The sequence below is a fragment of the Oncorhynchus tshawytscha genome, linkage group LG30 (assembly GCF_018296145.1).
Source record: "Oncorhynchus tshawytscha isolate Ot180627B linkage group LG30, Otsh_v2.0, whole genome shotgun sequence".
Lineage (NCBI taxonomy): Eukaryota > Metazoa > Chordata > Actinopteri > Salmoniformes > Salmonidae > Oncorhynchus > Oncorhynchus tshawytscha.
Genome location: NC_056458.1, coordinates 18,044,688 through 18,069,961, shown reverse-complemented (window position 1 = coordinate 18,069,961; position 25,274 = coordinate 18,044,688). Strand labels below are relative to the sequence as shown.

Below are 25,274 nucleotides of genomic sequence, written 5' to 3'. Positions count from 1 at the left end.
AAGCCTTGTCTTGGCTGTATTTCCTAGGGTTGTTGTCCTGCTGAAAGATGGACCTTCGCCCCAGTCTGAGGTCCTGAGCGCTCTAGAGCAGGTTTTCATCAAGGATCTCTCTGTACTTTTCTCCATTCATCTTTGCCCCGATCCTGACTAGTCTCCCAGTCCCTGCCCCTGAAAAACATCCCCACATCATGATGCTGCCACCACCATGCTTCACCGTAAGGATGGCAACAGGTTTCCTCCAGACATGACGCTTGGCATTCAGGTCAAAGAGTTCAATCTTGGTTCCAAACTTCTTCCATTTAAGAATGATGGAGACCACTGTGTTCTTGGGGACCTTCAATGCTGCAGAAATGTTTTGGTATCCTTCCCCAGATCTGTGCCTCGACACAATCCTGTCTCTGAGCTCTACGGACAATTCCTTCGAACTCATGGCTTGGTTTTTGCTGTGGGACCTTATATAGACTGGTGTGTGCCTTTCCAAATCATATCCAATCAATTGAATTTACCACAGGTGGACTCCAATCAAGTTTAAGAAACATTTCAAGGATGATCAATGGAAACAGGATGCACCTGCACTCAATTGTGTGTCTCATAGCAAAGGGTCTGAATACTTATGTAAATAAGGTATTTCAGTTTTTGTGCTAGTTTTTGGGCTTGTGGGAGGGTTTTGAGAGGTCATTGTTCTAGAAACTTCTGCTTAACCTGGCAACCCTGGACAAAAGGCAAAAATACCTCATGACAACATATAAAACTGCAACATGAAAATTGAAAACTTAAGGAGGATATCTGCTTTTTGTTACTTGCTTTGTTTGGTTCTCAAGCATTTTATGGAATTTCTTGTAAAACATTGCTTGTAAACAGGGTTGAGATCCTTTAAAATGTCCATTAAATAAGAGAGCGGTTGAAGTCTTCCTCATTAGGTCCTCTTTAGTACTCATCAGGTCCTCTTTAGTACTTAGTACTCTTTAGTCTTCATATTACAACAGCACTCAAGCTGATTCAAATCTATACTGTCGCAAAAGCAAGCAGTGATTTCCTGCTTTGGGCAGGACCTAACCCTTGTTTATTTAATGCAAAATGGACCCCATAGCCTAACATACACTTAACTAGATAAGCGTCTGTACTGTGTGTGTGTGTGTGTGTGTGTGTGTGTGTGTGTGTGTGTGTGTGTGTGTGTGTGTGTGTGTGTGTGTGTGTGTGTGTGTGTGTGTGTGTGTGTGTGTGTGTGTGTGTGTGTGTGTGTGTGTGTGTGTGTGTGTGTGTGTGTGTGTGTGTGTGTGTGTGTGTGTGTGTGTGTGTGTGTGTGTGTGTGTGTGTGTGTGTGTGTGTGGCTCTTAGATTACCAGTTAGCTTACCCCTTGGAAGGAGCCCATTCGAACCCATAGCCTCAGAGAAATCTCTCTGGGGACAGACAGTCACAATGTCACCACCACAGCCTAGCCCTCCATCCCTCCACCCCTATACCTCTCCGCCTCTCCGCCTCTACTCATCCACCCCTCCACCCCTCCATCCCTCCAACTCTACTCCTCCACCCCTCCGTCCACCCCACCCCTTCTAGCCCTCCAACTCTACTCCCTTGTCTCTCTTCAGCCACACTACCCTCCCTCTATCCCCTATTGTCTTGTCTCTCTTCAGCCACACTACCCTCCCTCAATCCTCTATTGTCTTGTCTCTCTTCAGCCACACTACCCTCCCTCTATCCCCTATTGTCTTGTCTCTCTTCAGCCACACTACCCTCCCTCTATCCTCTATTGTCTTGTCTCTCTTCAGCCACACTACCCTCCCTCAATCCTCTATTGTCTTGTCTCTCTTCAGCCACACTACCCTCCTTCAATCCTCTATTGTCTTGTCTCTCTTCAGCCACACTACCCTCCCTCTATCCCCTATTGTCTTGTCTCTCTTCAGCCACACTACCCTCCCTCAATCCTCTATTGTCTTGTCTCTCTTCAGCCACACTACCCTCCCTCTATCCCCTATTGTCTTGTCTCTCTTCAGCCACACTACCCTCCATCTATCCCTCTATTGTCTTGTCTCTCTTCAGCCACACTACCCTCCCTCAATCCTCTATTGTCTTGTCTCTCTTCAGCCCCTACCCTCCTTCAATCCTCTTGTCTTGTCTCTCTTCAGCCACACTACCCTCCCTCTATCCCCTATTGTCTTGTCTCTCTTCAGCCACACTACTCTCCCTCTATGCCCTATTGTCTTGTCTCTCTTCAGCCACACTACCCTCCCTCTATCCCCTATTGTCTTGTCTCTCTTCAGCCACACTACCCTCCCTCTATCCCCTATTGTCTTGTCTCTCTTCAGCCACACTACTCTCCCTCTATCCCCTATTGTTTGGGGGCTCATGAGTGGTGCAGTGGTCTAAGGCACTGCATCTCAGTGCTAGGCACATCACTACAGACACCCTGGTTCAAATCCAGGCTGTATCACAACTGGCTGTGATTGGGAGTCCCATAGGGCGGTGCACAATTGGCCCAGGGTCTTCTGGGTTTGGCCGGTGTAGGCTGTCATTGTAAATAAGAATTTGTTAACTGACTTACCTAGTTTAAAAAAATGATAAGTCTTGTCTCTCTTCAGCCATACTACCTTCCCTACTCTTGTCCCTCAGAACACTTTTTCCTATTATTCTGTAGCCTCATTCCCTTTCACAACCCCTCTCACCACCACTGGGCTACTGTGTTTATCACATTATGATACGGTGGGGCAGTGATCACACCCACATGCCTGTGTTGCCTTATGGTTGTCATTGAAAATGCATGTGTGTGGTGTTGGAAGTGTTGGTCTGATGTGTGAACAGACCCAGCAAAATGATAATCACACACATGAGTTGAGGTGATTAGGCGGCAGCTTGGCCCCATACTGCAACAAGGACCTCATCCACAGATGTGTGTGGGGACGAGGCGCTGTGTATCTGTGTGTGTGTGTGTGTGTGTGTTTGTGTGTCTGTGCGTGTGAGTGTGTGTGGCAACCCCTTTAGCTCTCTAGGGTGTAGGGGATTAGAAACAGTCTCTCTGGAGGGGTCATTAGACACCACTGATTATCTAAGAACCCCTGACCCCCTCCATCATCCCCCAAAGCCCCCCACGCTAACCCAACACCACCCCCACAGTACCTCATGCTACCCCCCACATCCCCTCATCTCCTTGGGGCCCAGGTGGGGGTGGGGTGGGGGTTGCAGAGGTGTGTCATCTGATATGATGAGTACAGGAGTGACCCTATAGAGTGCCCTCGGGAAAGTATTCAGATATTTCTTATTTCATCCATTTTAGAATAAGGCTGTAAAGTAACAAAATGTGGAAAACATCAAAGGGTCTGAATACTTTCTGAATGCATTGTATACATAAATCCGACAGGTGACTTTGAGTGATGAAAGTTGGATGGAAGATCTCAAAACAGTAGACAAACTTTTTTAAAGAATGTTAGCCTATTTTCTGGCAACTGGGCCTTTATTATGTGTTATTATGTGTTATTATGTGTTATTATTAGTTATTATGTGCCAGATGTTAAGACTACAAACTGTTAGAAATGGCCTATTTGCGAGATTGACTTTTTATTTCAATAGACACATCTACTGACTAAAATGTGGGTTTATAATTGTAATTAAACTTTGCCATGGTTTGCTGAGCTAGATGCAGGTAGCCTATAGACACTGATAGGCCAACATCTAGTTTCAGGGAAATGTCCACGATGAAACTGACATTAAATGCAGAGGATGATACATTTGCAATAGAGCTGTGACCATGATCTCAATTGATAATTTTAATTGATAATTGGTGCACTACATCACTTGGGCCAAGCTTCCTGCCATCCAGGACCTCTATACCAGGCGGTGTCAGAGGAAGGCCCTGAAAATTGTGACTCCAGCCATCCCTCGTAGACGGTTCTCTCTGCTACCGCTCGGCAAGCGATACCGGACCGCCAAGTCTAGGTCCAAAAGGCTTCTTAACAGCTTCTACCCCCAAGCCATAAGACTCCTGAACAGCTAATCAAAGGGCTACCCAGACCCCTCTTTTACACTGCTGCTACTCTCTGTTTATTATCTATGCATGGTCACTTCTACTCTACCTACACGCACATATTACCTCAATTACCTCGACTAACCGGTGGCCCCGCACATTGACTCTGTACCGGTACCTCCTGTATATAGCCTCACTTGTTATTTTACTGCTGCTGTTTAATTATTTGTTACTTTAATTTTCTATTTTTTACTTAACACATTTTTTATATTTTTTATTAAAACTTCTTAAAGCATTGTTGGTTAAGGGCTTGTAAGTAAGTATTTCACTGTAAGGTCTACTACACCTGTTGTATTCAGGGATATATGAGGAATACAATTTGATTTGAATTGAATTAACTAAACTTGGCCATTAATAATTGCATAATAACACAAGGCTACAACAATAGAGTAATATGCTGTTTATTAAATCTGTTTGCCAGCTTCAGGTACGCTACACAACTGGCACAAACTGATTTGCGATGACTCCAGTGATATCTTAATTTCAACATATTTATTGTATCAAATAGGAGGTTACAGTAGCCTACAATGGCATATAAATGAATAGTCTATTTGATGGCCAACTGAGGAAAATGTAGCCTATCATTCTCCACATTTAATGTAATTTTCATTGTGGACTTTTTCCCATAATAGAAGCATGCTAGGGAGTTCCATAACTTCCATTTCCAATTTCCACACGCGCAGCGCTCCAGACCCTAGAACTGTGCATGAGTAAAACCTTTTACTTTAAACCACTTCTGAGCGAATGTACCTAAAGAGCTCTTGTGCGCCTAAAGTCCTTTTGAAATTCTTTGTCGCTGTTAAATCAGTTATTGGCCATTAATATGTTTTATGAACATATGAATAAACACACCCCTCCCCCACCATTCACTCACTCACTCACCCAATAACAGCATGCTCACTGCCTGATATATATATAGCATATACGAGAAATGGCATGTCGGCTGCGGTGAAATTGAGAAGTATGCCAAAACACGCCACAAATACATTTTCATCTGCGACATCTTTTTCAAAGTAGACCAATTCGCAAAAGAATCGCGGACATGGCAACTTTGCTTTCGTCACAAGATAGCAAGTGCAAAGAGGAACAAATTATTCCGTTTTGTGGTTGTGGTCCCGAATGTTGAAAGACAATTCATGCTTCTGCTTTCTCTGTCAGTTAGGTATTTGACTTAGATTGGGACTCAATGGAGCTGTCTGAAAGGTGCAGCATTCCAATGAATGATTATGAGGATGCCACAGGGTTACAGACCCCAGGTGCAGGGACACCCAGAACAGAAAACATCTACCAGTCTCTTCGGTCTCCAAACATACGGTCAATACAGAGACAGGCAAGTGAGTATTTTGTTCATATTTTCTAGTACACTCAAATGAAATCGGTCAGTTGTGACTTTAAATGACTAAATGACTATGTAGGCCTGCATGACTGATAATCAACTATTATTGACAAGACAGTATTCATCTAATTGTGTCACTTCTGCATTTCAGAGCCACATAACATGATGCAATGGAAAACGCCTGTGTTCCCTCTACTCCTCTTCAATGCACTTTTACTGATTATCATTCTGGTAATTGTTGGAGTTCACTGTAAGTAATTGAATCAACAATATGCACGACTGAATATTTGATTGATGTGATGATTATTGTGTGAGGTTCTAAAAATGAAGTATAGCTGGGGTTTAGGTGTAAAAGACACATCAAAGCTACGTCTGTCACCAACCACTGTTCCTAACCAAGTGTTCTACTCTTGTAGTTCATACTCTGAAACCTGAATATTATTGGTCGGTTCAAACTATACAGGACCCAAACCTGTTCAACCTATCAGTCATCTCGGGATTAAATACATCTTTTTAAAAGAGCAGCTTTCTTATTATTTTTTGCTAGATTCCCATTTCACCGGGGCATTGTCATCTAAAAATGGAGGTGGGTGACTTCATATGGCTACTGTACTGTATAACTTCAATAAATCACACAAATGACCTCTATTTAGTAGATCAAGATGAAACACAACATGTGGAATGTCTTGCTGTAGTTTAGTTGTTTAATTAGAAAGTACTGTGTTCTATTTCATTACCGGCGAATCCTAACTTCCAAGTCACATTTTCACTTAGTCTCTCATTGACATTAATGCATGATGTAAATAAAAAAAATTGGATTTAACTGGAAGTTAGGATTCACCACTAACATTATATATTCACCACATTTGACGTGGTTACCTTTCACACTGGAATATGTCAACAGCATGGAGGAGCCCTAACTGCCAATACGAGTATGCTTATGTTCAGATTTCAGACAGAATGAAGAAGTGTGGCATCTCCATCACAATGGGTTCTATCTATTCTGGCGGAGTGTGGGGGATTGCTTAGCTGCTGATAGCTTCTGTCAGCAGAACAACGCTACTCTGACCACATTGCAGCCACATAACACGGTATGTCAGCATGTATACTCTGTCTGTGAAATTGTATATGCTTGCAGTGTAAGTATATAGAATACAATTAACTTTCAGTGTCCGGTCATACATTTTCAGTTCAAAAATATTTATACTGAGCTAAAGTTGTAAAATGCATAAAGATTAAACGCATGAGTTTGAATACATAGGTTTGGTTGTTGGCCAGGGCCAGAGGACAGCACCTTTGGGTCCTTGAGCTGAGGGATACGACCGAGGGTTCTGCAGATGGTGCCACAGAGGTTCAGAATAATCAAATCTCTCATAATCCTTTTTGTATTATGTACAGTAATTCATTAAGAAAATGTTTTGTAATAAGTTCATTTTAACCTTTGTTTGATCCTCCTCAGGATGATTCTGAAAATAATGCTGATTGTGCCCTCTTGTCTGGTGATCCCACCCAGCCCTCATTGAGCCCAGCCTACATGAAGAGCCAGGGGTGGGTGTGTGAGAGGAAGGCCTCTCCACCACACGTCTCTGGAAATCATTAAGATCGAATGTATTCCATTCAGGAAGGAAAGCAGCTTTTCCTTGAATTTTTTCACTTTTTGTCACAATATGAATAGTTTTTTAATTCCTTGAACAATGTCCTTGTTCTAATGACCAAAATGTCTTGCTTAATTTTGGTAGTTAATATGCTTTGATTCTATCCTGCATTTCAGGGCAACCGCTTGTGTCAGTGAACACAAGAGGGTGCTATGTAATTGTAGAGATTCAATAAGGTCTGCAAAGAACATTTTGTTCACAGGAGAACATTAATGAAACATGGACACGTTTTCTTTACATGCAGAAGAAGTCACTGACCTGTAGATAAAACCATAAGCTTGCTGGGCTTCTCATCATCATTCAAATGATGACTGAAGCACTACAAAATGTAGCTGAAACATCTGTTTAAAAAAAGAATAGTAATTTAGCTAGGCAAGTCAGTTAAGAACAAAATCGTATTTACAATGACGTCAGCCTACCCCAGCCAATCCCGGATGACGTTAGGCTAATTGTGCGCAGCCCCATGGGACTCCCAATCACGGCTGGATGTGATGCAGCCTGGTTATAAACCACGGACCACAGTGACACCTCTTGCACTGCCTGTGCCTTAGACCGCTGCGCCACTCGGGAGCCCAACACTTCAGATATATTCTCATCTAAAAATGTACTTTTATTTTAGTCCAAACCACAGTAGACTGTATGAAGAAATAACTGTAAATGTTGAGACGTTTACTATAATTAGTTTAGCGAAACACACTTTCCATTAAAATGTATCTTCGTGAAATGTCTTCAGATAGACCTGAGCTGAAACATTAAACAGTCTCAATTATATCTCCTCTTCTTGTTTTTCCTATTGTACAACTTCATCCATAATCACGGTTTTATATTGTATGCTAAATCACATTAAGTTCCACTCAAATAGTGATAGAAGGTTTGGGAAGAAATAGCTGTGTATCTGTGTGTTACAACCACCCTTACATATTCCTTACCAACACTGTGTATGTTGTGTGGATTCAGAAGCCTCTGATGCCATGAGGTGACATACTGTATGTGTATAAGGTGGAGGAAGGACTGGGACTGTCTGTGTTTAGGGAGACTGGGATTATACACACATACAGCCAAGCAGCACCCCCTTTGTCCCCAGGCTTAAAGCTCATTTATGCATGATCTGCAAATGTGGTCGGAGGCGCAGTACGGATGGCGTGAGGCAATTGCGGAGCCTCGGGAGGCATGCAGAGGCCAAATTGAGCTCTGTACCGCATCGCTGTGTGCCTCTCACATTTTGTAACAATAAGGAGGGCTCCGTGTAGCTCCGCATTGGAATGATTGGTGGAGGCGGAAGGTCCTGTATGAACACAAACTCACTTTGTTGACAACTTCCTTCACAACAGTTCTGCGCTGCTCGGCAAAGCGCAAGAATAATGAATGCCCTGACCTCTGCAGAGGCCATATCACTGTAAATGCTGCACGGCCAATGCAGACATCGGATTGATCGTGCCTTTTATCCTTCCTTCACGGTGTACTCACTGATGGCTTATTAGAGTCTAGGCCACTTGTCAAACTCATTCCATGGAGGGCTGAGTGTCTGCAGGTTCACTCCTCCCTTACTTGATTGATGAATTAAGGTCACTAATTAGTAAGGAACTCCCCTCGCCTGGTTGTTTAGGTCTTAATCGAAAGGAAAAACCAAACACCAGCAGACACTAGGCCCTCCATGGGAGGAGTTTGACACCCCTGGGCTAGACTGACTGAATGCTTTGTTTTTTTAGGGAATTATATCATCAATTAGATCTGAATAACACTGTCATATATCTAGGAAACAGACATGTGAAACAAAGTTTGTTCATTCCATTTCATTTCTTAGCTTTTCAAAGAAACAAAGTGACATTGTTTACATCACAGGCAATAATCATCAACATTATTCTGTTTTGGACAGAAATCTTTTCCATAACATTTCCATGAACCTCATGCCCATATCCCTCCCCTGAAGCCTACCCCCTTATACACAGAATTCTGTGCATACTCAAAGCTCCTTGTCCTTCTCCTCTTTACAATAGAATACATCAGTCAGTCATAGTATTATTAATAGCATTAAAATAAGTACACAGCTCTCTCCTAACAGGAAACATTACCCTGATTGTACTTAAAATACCTTTTTCCCACAACAACAGGTATAACCTTTGATACGGTGAGGGGTCTCAGTATATAAAGTACCAGTCGAAAGTTTGGACACGCCTACTCATTCAAGGGTTTTTCTATATTTTTTAAAACTATTTTCTACATTGTAGAACAATAGTGAAGACATAAAAACTATGAAATAACACCTATTGAATCATGTAGTAACCCATTTTTTTTTAAACAAATCAAAATATCTTAAATTTGAGATTCTTCAAAGTAGCCACCCTTTGCCATGATGACAGCTTGCACACTCTTGGCATTCTCTCAACCAGCTTCATGAGGTAGTCACCTGCAATGCATTTCAATTAAAAGGTGTGCCTTGATAAAAGTTAATTTCTTTCCTTCTTAATGCATTTGAGCCAATCTGTTGTGTTGTGACAAGGTAGGGGTGGTATACAGAAGATACCCCTATTTGGTAAAAGACCAAGTCCGTATTATGGCAAGAACAGCTCAAATAAGCAAAAAGAAACGACAGTCCATCATTACTTTAAGACATGATGATTAGTCAACACGGAACATTTTAAGAATTTTGAACGTTTCTTCAAGTGCAGTCGCAAAAACCATCAAGCGCTATGATGAAACTGGCTCTCATGAGGACCGCCACAGGAAAGGGAGACCCAGAGTTACCTCTGCTGCAGAGGATAAGTTCATTAGAGTTACCAACTTCAGGAATCTGCAATTAACTGCACCTCAGATTGCAGTCCAAGTAACAGACACATCTCAACATCAACTGTTCAGAGTAGACTGAGTGAATGAGTCCTTCATGGTCTAATTGCTGCAAAGAAACCACTACTAAAAGGACACCAATAATAAGAGGAGACTTGCTTGGGTCAAAAAATACAAGCAATGAACATTAGACCGGTGGAAATCTGTCCTTAGGTCTGATGAGTCCAAATGTGAGATTTTTGGTTCCAATCGCCTTGTCTTTGTGAGATGCAGAGTAGGTGAACGGATGATCTCCGCATGTGTGGTTCCCACGGTGAAGCATGGAGGAAGTGGTGTGGGCATGCTTTGCTGGTGACACCGTCTGGGATTTATTTAGAATTCAAGGCACACTTAACCAGCATGGCTACCACAGCATTCTGCACCAAGGAGAGTGATGGAGCTGCATCAGATGACCTGGCCTCCACAGTCACACGACCTCAACCCAATTGAGATGGTTTGGGATGAGTTGGACCGCAGAGGGAAGGAAAAGCAGCCAACAAGTGCTCAGAATATGTGGCAACTCCTTCAAGACTGTTGGAAAAGCAATCCAGGTGACTACCTCATGAAGCTGGTTGAGAGAATGCCAAGATTGTGCAAAGCGTTCATCAAGGCAAAGGGTGGCTACTTTGAAGAATCTCAAATTTAAGATATTTTGATTTGTTTAACACTTTTTTGGTTACTACATGATTTCCTATAAGTTATTTCATAGTTTTGATGTCTTCACTATTATTCTACAATGTAGAAAATGGTAAAAAATGAATGAGTAGGTGTGTCCAAACTTGAATGAGTAGGTGTGTCCAAACTTTTGACAGGTACTGTATGTCTCATTTCTACATCACTTTGTACACGTCTCTGCAGATCACCAAACTAAGAATCTTCAGACTTGTCAGAATTCTGGTTATTCTAGAATGCAAAGCGCCTTTATACAGCTGCTGTGTGGTATTATGTGAGAGTTAATATTGAAAATAATAAGGCATTAAAAGATGGTCTAACGATACCCAGTCCAACCGAAATACTCTTAACTGGACTTGGCCTTGGCCACGGTAGTTAAGTGAACCAAAACGTAGGGGACCTTCTCAGACGACCTTGGGGATTTAAGACCAACTGTCACGTCTGTTCAAATTCTTTAGACATGATTATGAGGTAAGAGAAGCTCATTAATGGAAATCCCCAATTAATAATAATCATTTTAAGAGAATAAAAAAGAAAGGTATATTATAAAAGTCACATCAAGCAATGCCATTGGCCTGTATGGTGAGACAAACTTAAGATCAAAAACAGAGTAAGTCTACCATAGTGAAGTATGAGTAATCCATTGATCTATGGCTGTGTTTACACAGGTAGCCCAATTCTGATGTTTTTTACACTAATTGGTCTTTCGACCGATTACATAAGATCTTTTCACATCAGATTTTTTTCATAGTTGATCTGATTGGTCTAAATACCAATTACTGAAAAATAGATTAGAATTGGGCTTCCTGTGTGAACACAGCCTATGTAATACAGGATTTTGGCACTAAAGTTCTCTGCATTAAAGCACAAGATACTGGCAGTAATGGGCTATGTTCAAATGGTTAAAGGGATTTCATAAAACTGAATCACCACGTCAAAAATACCACTTGTTTTTTTCTGCAAGAATATCTAACTGGTACGGAAAGGGAAGTGGGATATAAGGGAAGTGGGGACTTAGTGAGAATGAGTGAGGGTAACCGTTAGTGTGTGGACACCAAATAACACAGGCAGCCAGGCACTTGAGTGTCTTTTTCGGATGCACAGAGGACGTAACCTGGTGCCTGATCTGTTTGTGCTGTCTTAAGTTGGCAAGAAAGAACAAACAGATCTCGGACCAGGCTACAGGGGATGTGTGTGTGATATGATTTTCAATCACTGTGGTTATAAAGCATGTGGGAAAGACATTAATAATATTATTCCATAAATAACAATGACCCTGTTGATCATTGTGGGAGGCCATAACGTGGTCTGGAAATATCTTCAATAACTGATATCCAGCACCACTGTTATCATGCTCTTTCTCTCGCACCTGCACGCACAGCATTCTTTAATCACATTGATCACACATTCAATACCGTTCTCAGCCTGTTAGTGTCATAATATTCTGGCAAACACAAGTAGTAAATGTCACAGCAGTAAATGTGAAGACTATCAACCTCACCTACTCAGCTGAACCACACGGATGACTATTCAAATGTGAGTGTGTGTGGTTGGCATTATACAGCGCTGGTTTTTGGCTTAGCTCCAGCTGGTACTGGTAGGGTTCAGGCAGGAGAGGAAACGAGAGCGTTCATTGTGGCCGAAGAGTGAGGCACAGCATAAAGTAAAGAGGCTATTCTTTTAGCACAGTTCAAACACAGTAAGGCAGTTTGATTATGCTTACTATATAACTAAAACTCTGTTTCCTGTCATTTTCAACATATTTACAATAATCTTAACACAAAATGACATTTGAGACATAAACATAGTTTTCCCTCTCACAGACCAGTTCCAGATTCCCTGTGTAAAAATGTCTACAAACAAAACATTAGGCACTTTTTTAAAAAGTATAATATATATATAGATGTATTTTTTTTATGTAGCTTTCATCAACATATGTATACTATATACTTTTTAGTATGTACCTTTCTACTATTTCACATTTGTATAACAATTTCCATAAGATTATGTTAAGGGAAAAAAAAAAATGTAATCTTGATTGGCTATATTCTTCTACCTCAGCGAACCCTGTTGTGTTGGTTTGGACCAGTAGTCTTTTGGCACACATTAGTATTGGATAGCAACAACTGGACAGGATGACAAAGAGTTAATGATGATTTGATGGGTTTGCCTTCACCTCTCTTACTCCTCTTCCAGTGAGAAAGGTCAGAAGGTAAACAGACTGTTGCCAACCAATCCCACCATGGTTAGTTAGGACAGTGCTGCTCAACGCCAGGAGCCATGTCCAGACGAAGATGGATCATTAACATTCTGAAAGAAAAGAGGAAATGTAGATGTTAACAAACAAATCATAACAAAACCGAAAAGGAGAGGTCTGGATCTAGGATTTACACCTTCGTAGCCTAATGGGAAAATCTCTTTCTCCATCTCGCTCACATATGGCTGTAACTGTAATGTCAATCAATAGAATGTTTTTCTTGTCTTCCTCGCTGTCTGTACACAGGTCATTTAACAATGCCACTAGAATATTTTTCGGTCTGAGAGTGAGCTAAACGGAATCCCCCACCCATTTCATTATGTGACATTTTTGAAAGCCGCAACAAATAAATTAAATTTCTGTCTTGGATTTAGCATTACAAAAGCATGGGTTTTGAAAGATACACAGATGTAATGTTAATTAATCACTGAATTAAAGTAGGTTTAGTTAACACACAAATTGCACACAGTACAATAGAACATTCAGGAAGAAAAGAGAATCGTCACAGGGCCACTGTGACGAATGATCTCTTGTGGAAGTGTTGAAGTGGATGTTTGTGGGCATCACTATAGAGTAAGTAGAACGACACAGAAGGATATCAGGGTTCTGCTTGGGAGCAACCAGCTTGGGGATGAGGATTGGAGCCAAACAGGGCAAAGGGGAGTAAACACTAAACCCAAACACAAAACAAGGGGCGCTTGGCATGCTGGGGAAGAGTTTCAGTGGTGGCAACAACACAACACATTCCACTCCTGCTACACTAGATATGAGTCAACAAAATAACAACAGCAGACCCGTTACAATGTGATCAAATCAAATAATTATACATTTTGAAAATAACCAAATATTTGTAGAGTCTGAAGAAACCGTTTTTAAACAGGGTAGCCTACGGTCACTCACTACTCATCTACAGCACAAGAAGCACAGACAAAAAGACTTCATGAATCCACCTCAGATCGGAGTGATTCTGGTCTGTTCTGCCCACCAGCCACATCTGTCTCCTCCAGCGCTGGAAACTCTCAACACAAGCACTTGTGTAAAGAGCTGAAATAAGGACTTCTCTTTCCTTCTTACCACACTCCTCAAGAGTTCTCAGCACTCTTCTCCCTCTAATTCCTTTTGATTACAAAGTGCAACACGTGGGATATGAACCCAGGTCTCCAACAGGAGCAACCTGGCAGACAGCTATACAACCCTCAGCCTGGCAGACAGCTATACAACCCTCAGCCTGGCAGACAGCTCAACACTTCTTCTCACAGACCGGAATCCAAGCTGCACATCAGACATGGCTGAAAGCTTTAGGGTGAAAACAAGGATCCATAGATCAAGTGTATTTGGCTGGCTGAGTGTTGAATGTTGCACTGAGAGGAGTAACCACTTTATGTTTGGTGATTGTTGTTACCACTCAAGAGCTCTGTGGGCTGTTTAATCACACACTAAAGGATAAGCACCTTGGGGTTGATGAAATGGCTTCATAACAAGGAGGAGATGAAGAAGAGAGTGTGAAAATAGGTTGTGAAGGTGAAAACAGCCTGGGTGGAACAGGGCAATTTGGCAAGGGTGGGTGGGGGCAGAAGGATCAGTATAAAAACAACAACACTTTCAGTGGCATTACTAAGGAAACGAAGCGAATAGGACTTCCTTTGACGTAATCAAAGAACCAAAAATACCTGTCTCCTTTCTCCAGGCTCTGTAACATACTGCACATGCTGCTGACACAGGGCCCAGGAGTCATTATTTGACATACAGTGGGGCAAAAAAAGTATTTAGTCAACCACCAATTGTGCAAGTTCTCCCTCTTAAAAAGATAAGAGAGGCCTTCAATTATGACAGACGAAATGTGAAAAAAAATCCAGAAAATCACATTGTAGGATTTTTAATGAATTTATTTGCAAATTATGGTGGAAAATAAATATTTGTTCACCTACAAACAAGCAAGATTTCTGGCTCTCACAGACCTGTAACTTCTTCTTTAAGAGGCTCCTCTGTCCTCCACTCATTACCTGTATTAATGGCACCTGTTTGAACTTGTTATCAGTATAAAAGACACCTGTCCACAACCTCAAACAGTCACACTCCAAACTCCACTATGGCCAAGACCAAAGAGCTGTCAAAGGACACCAGAAACAACATTGTAGACCTGCACCAGGCTGGGAAGACTGAATCTGCCATATGTAAGCAGCTTGGTTTGAAGAAATCAACTGTGGGAGCAATTATTAGGAAATGGAAGACATACAAGACCACTGATAATCCCCCTCGATCTGGGGCTCCACGCAAGATCTCACCCCGTGGGGTCAAAATGATCACAAGAATGGTGAGCAAAAATCCCAGAACCACACGGGGACCTAGTGAATGACCTGCAGAGAGCTGTGACCAAAGTAACAAAGCCTACCATCAGTAACACACTATGCTGCCAGGGACTCAAATCCTGCAGTGCCAGACGTGTCCCCCTGCTTAAGCCAGTACATGTCCAGGCCCGTCTGAAGTTTGCTAGAGAGCATTTGGATGATCCAGAAGAAAATTGCGAGAATGTCATATGGTCAGATGAAACCATATGAGACCATATGACAAACTTTTTGGTAAAAACTCAACTCGTCGTGTTTGGAGGTCAAAGAATGCTGAGTTGCATCCAAAGAACACCATAACTACTGTGAAGCATGGGGGTGGAAACATCATGCTTTGGGGCTGCTTTTCTGCAAAGGGACCAGGACGACTGATCCGTGTAAAGGAAAGAATGAATGGGGCCATGTATCGTGAGATTTTGAGTGAAAACCTCCTTCTATCAGCAAGGGCATTGAAGATGAAACGTGGCTGGGTCTTTCAGCATGACAATGATCCCAAACACACCGCCCGGGCAACAAAGGAGTGGCTTCGTAAGAAGCATTTCAAGGTCCTGGAGTGGCCTAGCCAGTCTCCAGATCTCAACCCCATAGAAAATCTTTGGAGGGAGTTGAAAGTCCGTGTTGCCCAGCAACAGCCCCAAAACATCACTGCTCTAGAGGAGATCTGCATGGAGGAATGGGCCCAAATACCAGCAACAGTATGTGAAAACCTTGTCAAACATTTTCTGTAAGTCTTCACCTCTGTCATTGCCAACAAAGGGTATATAGCAAAGTATTGAGATAAACTTTTGTTATTGACCAAATACTAATTTTCCACCATAATTTGCAAATAAATTCATAAAAAATCCTACAATGTGATTTTCTGGATTTTTTTTTCTAATTTTGTCTGTCATAGTTGAAGTGTACCTATGATGAAAATTACAGGCCTCTCTCATCTTTTTAAGTGGGAATACTTGCACAATTGGTGGCTGACTAAATACTTTTTTGCCCCACTGTACGCTGACAGCAAACAATCTCTACCACAGGTAATGAAGACCACTGACACTGGTCAGGGCCCAGGGGATGACATGGTTCTACACACAGCCTGCTGACCACCAGACATGTCATAGTTTATGGTTCAACTTCAGTCATCCAGTTCTAAAGGAGGATATCATGTAACCTAACCTGTATTCCACAGTTCTTTAAACACGGCTTACGGTACCTCACCCTAAAGGGTCTCCTTGACCTGAGAAGTAGTCATTAATTAGACCAGCAGTAAACACTCTAGAAAAGGGTGTCCTTGCAACAGTAACAATAGCATTTATAAAGGCAATCACCATGTAAAACAGCTAAGAGGGTAAAGGTTACAACAAAACAAACAGTCAAACTTTTTTTCTGTGTGTACTCCAGAATTAAGAATTCATTAACTGTATTTGGGTAGAATTAAGGGGGAGGTAAATATTGTGTGCATTTCTCTCTCTACCCAATTAAATACCAGTGTAATCCAGAGGTGGTGGGGCCAGGGTAGGCCTTTATCAGGTTGTATAAACTAAAACAGTGCTAGTTTACCACACACAGCATCTGCTGTGTTCTTAGGCTATTAATGCTAATAATTTTACATAATAGTTGGGTGCCAGTGCCACTCCGATCTACTGCAACCCCTATACAATGGAAGCCATTATTTATCCAGCCATCATTGGGCTACATTTTAGCTTTCATAAGCCAGCACAATCCATTGTCTAGAACATCCTGATCTCATAGCATTTCATATTATTATGTACGTAAATCCGTGACTCTCCATTTAATATGCTATGTTACAATTCGTATGATATGTGTTACTTTGTGAATGTCCATCACCCATTTCATATGATATGTTACGAATTACAATTCATATTATATGTTACGAATATGCAAAATGTATCATATGTTACAAATTCTAGCTAGCAGGCTAATGTTACCTAGGCTATGGGTTAGGGTTAAGTTTAGTAGTTAGATTAAAGGGGTTAAAGTTAGGGTTAGGGGAAGGGTTAGTTAAAAGGGTTAAGGTTGGGGGAAGGGTTAGCTAACATGCTAATTAGTTGCAAAGTTGCTAATTAGCTAAAATGATAAAGTTATCCACGATGAGATTTGAACACAACCTTTGGGTTGGTAGACATTTACGTTATACGCCCACCTATCCACTCCACTTTAGATTTTTCCCTTAAGTAACCATCTGTTTTATGTGACCATATCAAATGTAACATATCATACTAATTTGAGTGTCACGGATTTAAGTTTACTATGTTACGTGTATTCTAGGAGACCAGGCTGCTCAGAGAAGGACAAAAAGGTGACAGGGTTTATTTGAGAAAGGAGTATTTGTGTTACATGCTTCCCTCTGTATAAAAATTACTTTGCCCTTGCAAACTCTGATGGTGATATAAGATGCTTTTTCAACTCAAGGGAGGCAGAAGTCATTTTAAGTACGGATGCCAGCCAACACCTCAACTCTGAGTCTCAACCCTGCTATTTTTTGTATACATTTCTTTACTTCAATTTATTGAGTAAATATTTTCTTAACTCTTATTTTGCTTTCTCATTGTTGGTTAAGGGCTTGTAAGGAAGTAAAGAAGCATTTCACAGTGCATGTGTAAAATTTGATTTGAAGAAATTGTGTGCAAGAAATTTACTCCATAACAAAGATTTTGGGAACACTTTATCTGACACCCAGCGTCATAACAGAATGCCCAGAGTGTGTAAAGCTGTCTTCAAGGCAAAGGGTGGCTACTTTGAAGAATCTAATATAAAATATTTTTGGATTTGTTCAACACTTTTTTGGTTACTACATGATTCCATATGTTATTTCATAGTTTTGATGTCTTCACTATTATTCTACAATGTAGAAAATAGTACAAATAAAGAAAAATCCTAGAATGAGTAGATGTGTCTAAACTTTTGACTGGTACTGTATATATTTTTTTTTATTGACCATATTAAATTATCATTGTATTTACGCACACATTGATATCAGACAATGTACCGCAATGCTCTGTTGCTGATGACTGGGATGAATGCAGGAGCAGATTTAAGGAGCAGGACAAGACACCCTCTTTTTGGTCAAATAAATTACTAACATACCAATTAGTGTGTGTTTGAGTGATAACACAGAGAGAGAACAGGTGTTGAGTACCTTTACCTTTTCCATCTTTCCTGCTGCTCTGGTGAAGTGCCCTCAGCTCCTCTGATTTGAAGAAATCAATACTGGCGTAGCCAGGGTTGTTCCCCAAACCAGTAATGTCTCCCATCATGACTCCCCCACCAGCCCCATTGTGGACTGGAGCGAAGATGTTATGGGGGGAAGTGGCTCCCCCCTCCAGTTCATTCTGAGAGCTGTCCTTATTAAAGGTCAGGTCCAGATCAATGTAGTTAAGGCCTTGTTTAGCAGACCCAGAGGACGAAGCCTGGGATGCGACTGCATCTGACTGGGCATTCTCCCATGGTGAACCCCTCTCTAGTCCTCCTTGTCGATGAGGTGCTGCTGCTTGGGCACTATCCAAGAACAAGGAGCCTGAGGAGGACAGCTGGAGGGGAAGAGGGGGAGGAGTAATGATGAATGTCTCAGAGCGGTGGCGTCTCCGTCCCAGTTGGTCGCCCCTGCCAACCCTGTCTCTGGCCAGCCTGCTGCTCTGGTTCTGGTCAGGAGATGAGTAGGACCTTGCTGAGGGGAAGTCCAAGCCTGATTCCTGCTCCATTGATGAAGCTTGGGCAGCATGCATGGCGGGCGCTGCAGGGTTAGGTTCTGAAACTATGCTGAAGGCCATCTCTGTATAGTTTGTATATGAAGTGGGTAAGTCTGTTGGCACTGCAGCCCTATGCCCACCTACATTGCCCTCTGCTGCCCTAGGAGAGGGCCTATTACGGGCCACAACTGGGGGCTTGGGGGCAATAGCTGGGGGCGGGCAAAAAGGTGATTTAACAGGGGTCCCAGTGGAGGGGCAAGGGGAGTTTCCCAACCCCAAATCCATGTTGACGTACTCAGTAGAGGCAGCCAAGGCAGCGGAGGTGGCCAGCGGTGCAGAGAAGCTGCGGGGGAGGTTGGTGGAGCCACTGTGGCAAAGGGCTGGACGGTGCCGGGGCCTCTGGGTTCCATGGGTCACTGACAGTCCGTGCTCTGGCCCCCACTGGCCCCCTCTCCTACCCCCCACGTCACCACCCCTGAACACTATGCTGACATACTCCCCAGGGCTCTGAGGCTCTGTGGGGAAGAGGTTCTCCTTAACCCTGGGCAAGGTGTTAGCTTTAGACATGTCCACAGACACACTGAGGGGACGAGGCTTCCTCTGCTGGCCCCCTGGGCCATGCGATACACGTTTCTGCTGATAGGATCCATCCTTAGAGCGTGCTCCCCCGTTCCTGAACCCTGGCCCTGTTCTTGTTAGTCGTAGCCCTCCCCCAGCTGCCACTGACATGGGTCGATCCTCCAGGCTCTCACTGCTAGCTGAGCTGGAAGAGAAGGAGGAAGAGGAGAGGGAGAGTTGACAGCCTCCTGCAGGGCCAACTGTGGCTGTGTCCCTCTTGCTGTAGCCCACTTGTCCACCCCGATTTCCAGCACTGTCTTGGTCACTATGACCCCCCTCCTTGCTTTTCCCTTGATCCAAGTCATCCTCAAAGCGTGTGGAGAGCGTGTGTTTGTAGGATCGTGGCAGAGAGAAGTAGGAGTAGACCATCTTGTGTTGTAGCGGGTTCTGTTCAGGTTGCGAGGGGGGTGTGCTGCAAGCCGAGCGGATGCTGATAGGAGACATGTTCATGTAGTCACTGCCAGCCCGGCTCTCCATGCTGCCCCGGCTCCCCCATATGGCCATTCCATGCATGTCTGGGGAGCAGCTGCTGTTGGGGGACATGACCATGTAGCCCTCGGAGACAGGCAGACTGATGTGTTGGGGGGGGGACACGCTGCTGTTGGGGGTCATGGCCATGTACTCATCATCAGCCCCAGGCTTGGCGCTGATGTCAGACACGGCCACAGACAGCGAGAGGGAAAAAGGAGGAGCCGTCACTCCAGGTAACATGGACATGTAGCCACTGTCCACTGGTCCCCCTCCTCCTCCTCCCGCCTCTCCTCGGACCACATCAACCCTCACCTGGGTCTCCCCAACGACGGCCCCTGCTTCCAAGCCCCCTGCTGTGAAGCCTCCTGATCCGCGCCGCCGTGACACAATGGCGTCCCTGCTAACACTCCGTGACATGACGGCGTACTCTTGGTCCGTATCCTCCTCTTCCTCCTTCCTACGAGGGGCCAGGCATTCGTGGGCAGTCAGGGGCAGGGAGGCCCTCTTGCTGAGGAGTCTGCGCTCTGCCTCACACTCCCTGCTGGAGGAGCGCCGCAGCATCCTGCGGCCCTGAGGACGCTGATGGGACCCAGGGAGGCTCTCTCTCTGGCCCATCACTATGTAGCTGGAAGAGCCCTCTCCATGAGCATTGTGTCCCATTCCACCATTGGACCCTCCAGGTAGACTGGGGACTAGTAGGGAGTGCTCTCCAGGGCTGGAGCCATACTCGTCTGAGGAGCCGTAGTCACTAGGGGAACCCGACACAGATACTCTCTGAGGGACGCGGGTGTAAGAACAGATCGCTACACTTCCCATTGCCCCTCCGACTAGTCCACACTCTGAGCCATGACCAGAGCTGGAGGAGAGGCTTGGGGCTGGGGAGGTGGCTGGGTTGGGGGTGTAGCGGGCCAGGCTGAGAGTGATCTTAGCTGGGGTTGGAGCTCTGGTGGGCTTAGGTCTCAGGGTGGGTGTAGTGGAACAAGATCCGTTCAGGCTGGGACTGGAGCTTGCCCATGCCCCTCTGGTTCCACCTCCACCCTCCTCTGTCCTTCCCCCGATGCTGGCTGTGCGTGCCCTGGGTAACCCGTGGCGTGGCGTTGGTGAAGTGCTGGTGCAGTTGGCCCCACCTGCTCCAGGGGTCTCAGTCCGGGCTCGTCTGCCAAAGCCCACCTGGCTGGGGGGCAGATTGGGGTGGTGGCGGCGGTTGGGGACACTGATGGGGTTGGAGGCGGTGCCCCCGCCGCTTGTAGCACCCACAGACTGAGACTTACTGCGCTGGCGGAACTCCTCACTCAGTGCCTTCATGGCCTCCAGCAGAGTCTCATGCATGTTCTGGGCCACCACCGAGTCCTCCACCTGCATCCAGAACTCCCCAGGCCCCGTCATGGCCGAGCGGCCCACCTCGATGAAGAAGAAGTTCTCTGAGTGGCCGCAGCGACGCACGTTCATCAGTTGTAGGACCACGGCGGCCACGTCAGAGTTGAGCTTGACAAAGTTGACCGTCTTGTCGGTCAGGCACAGACGGTGGATGCCCACTAGGTTTCGGGCCTGGCCAAGCCCTTTAGGCCACACCTTGACCTGCCACACCTCCTTGAAGGTGGGGCCTGGAGGAGAGGGGAGTCCACACTCTCCACCACTACCACAGTCCTCTGGGTTTTTACCTGCAGAAAAATCAGGAATGAAGACACATCTCAACAAACAACCAGACAGAAAACTATGAAAATAGATATAGAGACAGAGAAAGCCAGACAAATGTTGGAAATAGAATTGACAATATTCGGAGGAATCATGGGGCAGCACAAGACGAGAGTTGACAGTCAGGAGACAAAAATATTGTATACAATATTCATATATTATCAAGGTTAGAGTGACCGTCAGTTGTAGCACATTCAGCACATTTAGACACTGAACTCTGACTGGTTAAATATGTGACGAGCCTCATCATTCATCCATGCAGGTTCTGTTTCATGAATGCAGTCATAATAAACATTCATTGAACAAAAACACTCATGTAACAAAAACCCATCCTGCTGCATGATGGTTTAGAGCGTGTGGTGGATTGACATTTGATATTGTGTGAATAAGGCCGTTCTTCACCACCATTTCTATAAAAAGTATTATTGGGTTGGTACAATAAAGACTGTTAATAATCATGAAAATTATCCATCTTTATAACCTACAACATGTAAATACTCTGTAACTACAGATTATTACAAAAGGTAACCTAGCGGTTAAGAGCCTTGGGCCAGTAACCGAAAGGTTGCTGGTACGAATCCCGGAGCCCACTAGCTGAAAAATATTTCGATGTGCCCTTGAGCAAGGTACTTAACCCGAATGGCTCGAGTAAGAAGAGACAGCAAAATTACTAAAATGTCAAATGTAAATATAAAATACTGACCATCACATTGTAACTCCAGATGTGTTTCATTTAGCAACATTATTGCTCCCCTGAAGAAACCCACATCTATTCCTAGGTCTACTGTTTCATTTGTGTAAAAGCTGTAGTCTATAGACGTTAATGACATTGGCCTATTTAACATTTAAAAAAATACCATAACCAGAGGTGTAAAATAAAGAAGAAATAATACAAATCATATGCAATAAAATATAGCCACATTATTACAATCATTATTAATTCCACATTACTACTGAAACGATAGCAGGGTTGGGGTTAGTGTTACAGCATAACAACCTAAACACGAGGGAAACCGATAGAAACCAGTTTTCCAATGAAAGCACGCAGACGCTGCGGATTTCCTCCCTGCCAGGCAACGCCATAGCACAGAAATGTAGGTTATGCGCACGACATGCAGAGGGACGTGTAGAAAAACAAAAACAGAGAGCACTCGGGTGCATGGCTGCGTCCTCTGCAGTAAACGCTTTGAACGATGTTGTGCTGCAGCCTATTTGGTCGCGAATACGAAGAAAACATCCTATTGGTTCATGCACGTTGCAATAATTGTGTAGGCTAACATGCAGCAAAATGAAAATGGTAAAAAATATTGGTTAATATACCAATAAATGATTCAAATAAGCTACTGCTCAGACACACCGCATGCAGTGGTCCACCACCTCTCTTGAACTGATATGCAACTGTTCATTGGATAGGCCTGTATGTAATATTTATAATAGCAATATCCTGCATTTAAGGTAATATACGCCAAATTTCTACAAAGAGCATCGCACGTGTGTTGGCCAATAAAAAAAATAAAAAACATGTTATCGCGTTACAGATCTGAATGTGAAATTGATGTAAATCCAGAATGGCTAGCTGGACCAACACTGGCCAATGCAGACTAAATGTGCAAGGAGAATATTGGGCATAGTAAACCCTTGTATGGCTTACATTTCCACTGAAGGTCCAGCATGGCCTGGTACCATTCATTCTGGACATCCTCACTGTCTGCTGCAATGGCAAAGCTCTCCCCGCGGGTATACATCACTATCATGTGCTTGTTCTTGGAATCCGCCCGCTTGTTGATGTTGAAGCAAGTCTCCAGATTCAGCGCTTTTTTTGGGACAGGTGACTTGCTTCGGAATTTCTTCTCGTTCTCATAATATTCTAGACGGGCAGGGCCCTCTTCCGAGGCTTCCCTCAAAACGAAAAATCGCCGGTGCATAGATTTCTGCTTACGGAGATACCCGCTTTTCCGAACGTCCTCGTAGCTCTGCTGCTGTTGTAGCAGCTCTGCTGCATGGTTCTCCATTACTAGACAGGTCTCTTGTTTTGCTTGCTTAAAATCTCCCCACTAAAACGAGCAGACTATTCATTAATTATAGCCACATTCCTCTTCTCCTTCTCATATTATCCATAGAGTGAAGCATCCAACGTGCGTGCCCGGAATAAGCGAGCTAATTTGAACATGTGCTATTTATATCAAATCAGCTTTTTCCCCTCGTCTGCGTGCACACACAGGCGTGCACATGCGGCGAGCGACGTCTGCACACTGCTCCCTATAGCCAACCTATGCTGCTTGCTAGAGTACTAGGACTACTCCTACTCAGTCTATTTACTGTAGCCTGACCTACTACTCTGCATGGACTCTCACATTGATGCGCCTCTATGCACGTTCATCTACTGCACAGTGATAGCCTGTTATCGCATGTTTCACCATCGATGGACTGATCAATAAATATCCATATGTTAGCCAATAGGCTAAGTCCTATAATTAGCCTATTTATGTGCTTACAGAAGTGCACCTCTTAACTAGCCAGAAAGAGAAAATAAGAGCAGTCACATACGGAATATATTTTTGCTAGCCATATCACTCAATTTCTATCCCAACATTTTTTATTAAATTATTCAATGCGGAATCCCTTCTCCTGAGCATTGACATATTTATCAAATCATGATTTCTTCAGAGCGTTTGCGACACCCGTTGGTCACTCCCTGTATGGGTTTATATTTTTGCACATTTTGTGGGCTATACATCAAGCAGACTGCATTGATCTGCTCGGGAGAAGCTAAAGGCAATACCAACAGTATCCCTTTTTTGGCGCACAAGTAAACATTCAGCACCGTGGACAGCACCGCGGTCAGCGCTGAAAGCAAAAAGATTAATGCTGATTCAGCAACCACATCCGTGAACAGCGCCACAGTCAGCTTTTCAACACCACCACCGTTAACAGCGCTGCAGTCAACTCTTCAGCACCATGACTGTGAACAGCGCCGTGGTCAGCGCTTCAGCACCACATCTGCGGACAGGGCCACAGTCAATTACTTAGCACCTTGCCACAGAGTTTTCAAACCACATACAGTTTACAGCAGGTGCAGCGAAATGCTTATGCGATATCTTCCTCAACAAAACATTACATTAATCATCAATAACAATCAAAAGAGTCAAGTAAAAAGTAACAAGTAGATGAAGTAATAGAAGAGGTAGTTTGCATAGTAATAATGCTTTATTTACACTATTTACAAATAAACTAAAAGTATGAGGACACCCCTTCAAGTTAATGGATTCAGCAATTTCAGCCACAGGTGTTGCTGACAGGTGTATAAAATCGAGCACACAGCAATTCAATCTCCATAGACAAACATTGGCAGTAGAATGGCCCGTTCTGAAGAGCTCAGTGACTTTCAGTGTGGCATTGTCATAGGATGCCACCTTTCCAACAAGTCAGTTCATCAAATTTCTTCCCTACTAGAGCTGCCCTGTTAAGTGCTGTTATTATGAAGTGGAAATGTCTAGGAGCAACAACGGCTCAGCCGTGAAGCGGAAGGCCACATAAGCTCACAGAGTGGGACCGCAGAGTGCTGAATCACGTAGCACATATAAATTGCCTGTCCTCGGTTGCAACACTCACTACCAAGTTCCAAACTGCCTCTGGAATCAACATCAACACAATAGCTGTTTGTCGGGAGCTCCATGAAATGGGTTTC

At 43.7% G+C, this 25,274-nt stretch overlaps 2 protein-coding genes across 2 annotated transcripts; one reads left to right on the top strand and one right to left on the bottom strand.

Moving 5' to 3' along the window:
* The first annotated feature begins 4,964 nt into the window (after positions 1–4,964).
* LOC112228623 lies at positions 4,965–7,781 on the top strand. The gene is made up of 7 exons (XM_042309665.1): positions 4,965–4,980; positions 5,178–5,353; positions 5,507–5,605; positions 5,903–5,941; positions 6,304–6,446; positions 6,617–6,706; positions 6,815–7,781. Exons 2-7 carry the CDS (start codon positions 5,206–5,208, stop codon positions 6,953–6,955), a joined length of 660 nt encoding a protein of 219 aa, XP_042165599.1. The 5' UTR covers positions 4,965–4,980; positions 5,178–5,205; the 3' UTR covers positions 6,956–7,781.
* Positions 7,782–10,612: 2,831 nt separating this feature from the next.
* Positions 10,613–23,918, bottom strand: LOC112229124 (insulin receptor substrate 1-B-like). The gene is made up of 3 exons (XM_024395007.2): positions 23,238–23,918; positions 18,259–21,552; positions 10,613–12,815 (listed from the first exon to the last, which is right to left on the bottom strand). Exons 1-3 carry the CDS (start codon positions 23,596–23,598, stop codon positions 12,808–12,810), a joined length of 3,663 nt encoding a protein of 1,220 aa, XP_024250775.2. The 5' UTR covers positions 23,599–23,918; the 3' UTR covers positions 10,613–12,807.
* Positions 23,919–25,274: the final 1,356 nt, after the last annotated feature.

Excerpts from the sequence above, each read along its gene's own strand:
- LOC112229124 (XM_024395007.2), bottom strand. The coding sequence starts at position 23,598 with ATGGAGAACCATGCAGCAGAGCTGCTACAACAGCAGCAGAGCTACGAG. Across the intron at positions 21,553-23,237 it reads GCTGGACCTTCAGTGGAAAT|GTAAAAACCCAGAGGACTGT; the intron begins GTAAGCCATACA and ends ATTTTTCTGCAG.
- LOC112228623 (XM_042309665.1), top strand. The coding sequence starts at position 5,206 with ATGGAGCTGTCTGAAAGGTGCAGCATTCCAATGAATGATTATGAGGAT. Across the intron at positions 5,606-5,902 it reads GGTAATTGTTGGAGTTCACT|ATTCCCATTTCACCGGGGCA; the intron begins GTAAGTAATTGA and ends ATTTTTTGCTAG. Across the intron at positions 6,707-6,814 it reads CTGCAGATGGTGCCACAGAG|GATGATTCTGAAAATAATGC; the intron begins GTTCAGAATAAT and ends GATCCTCCTCAG.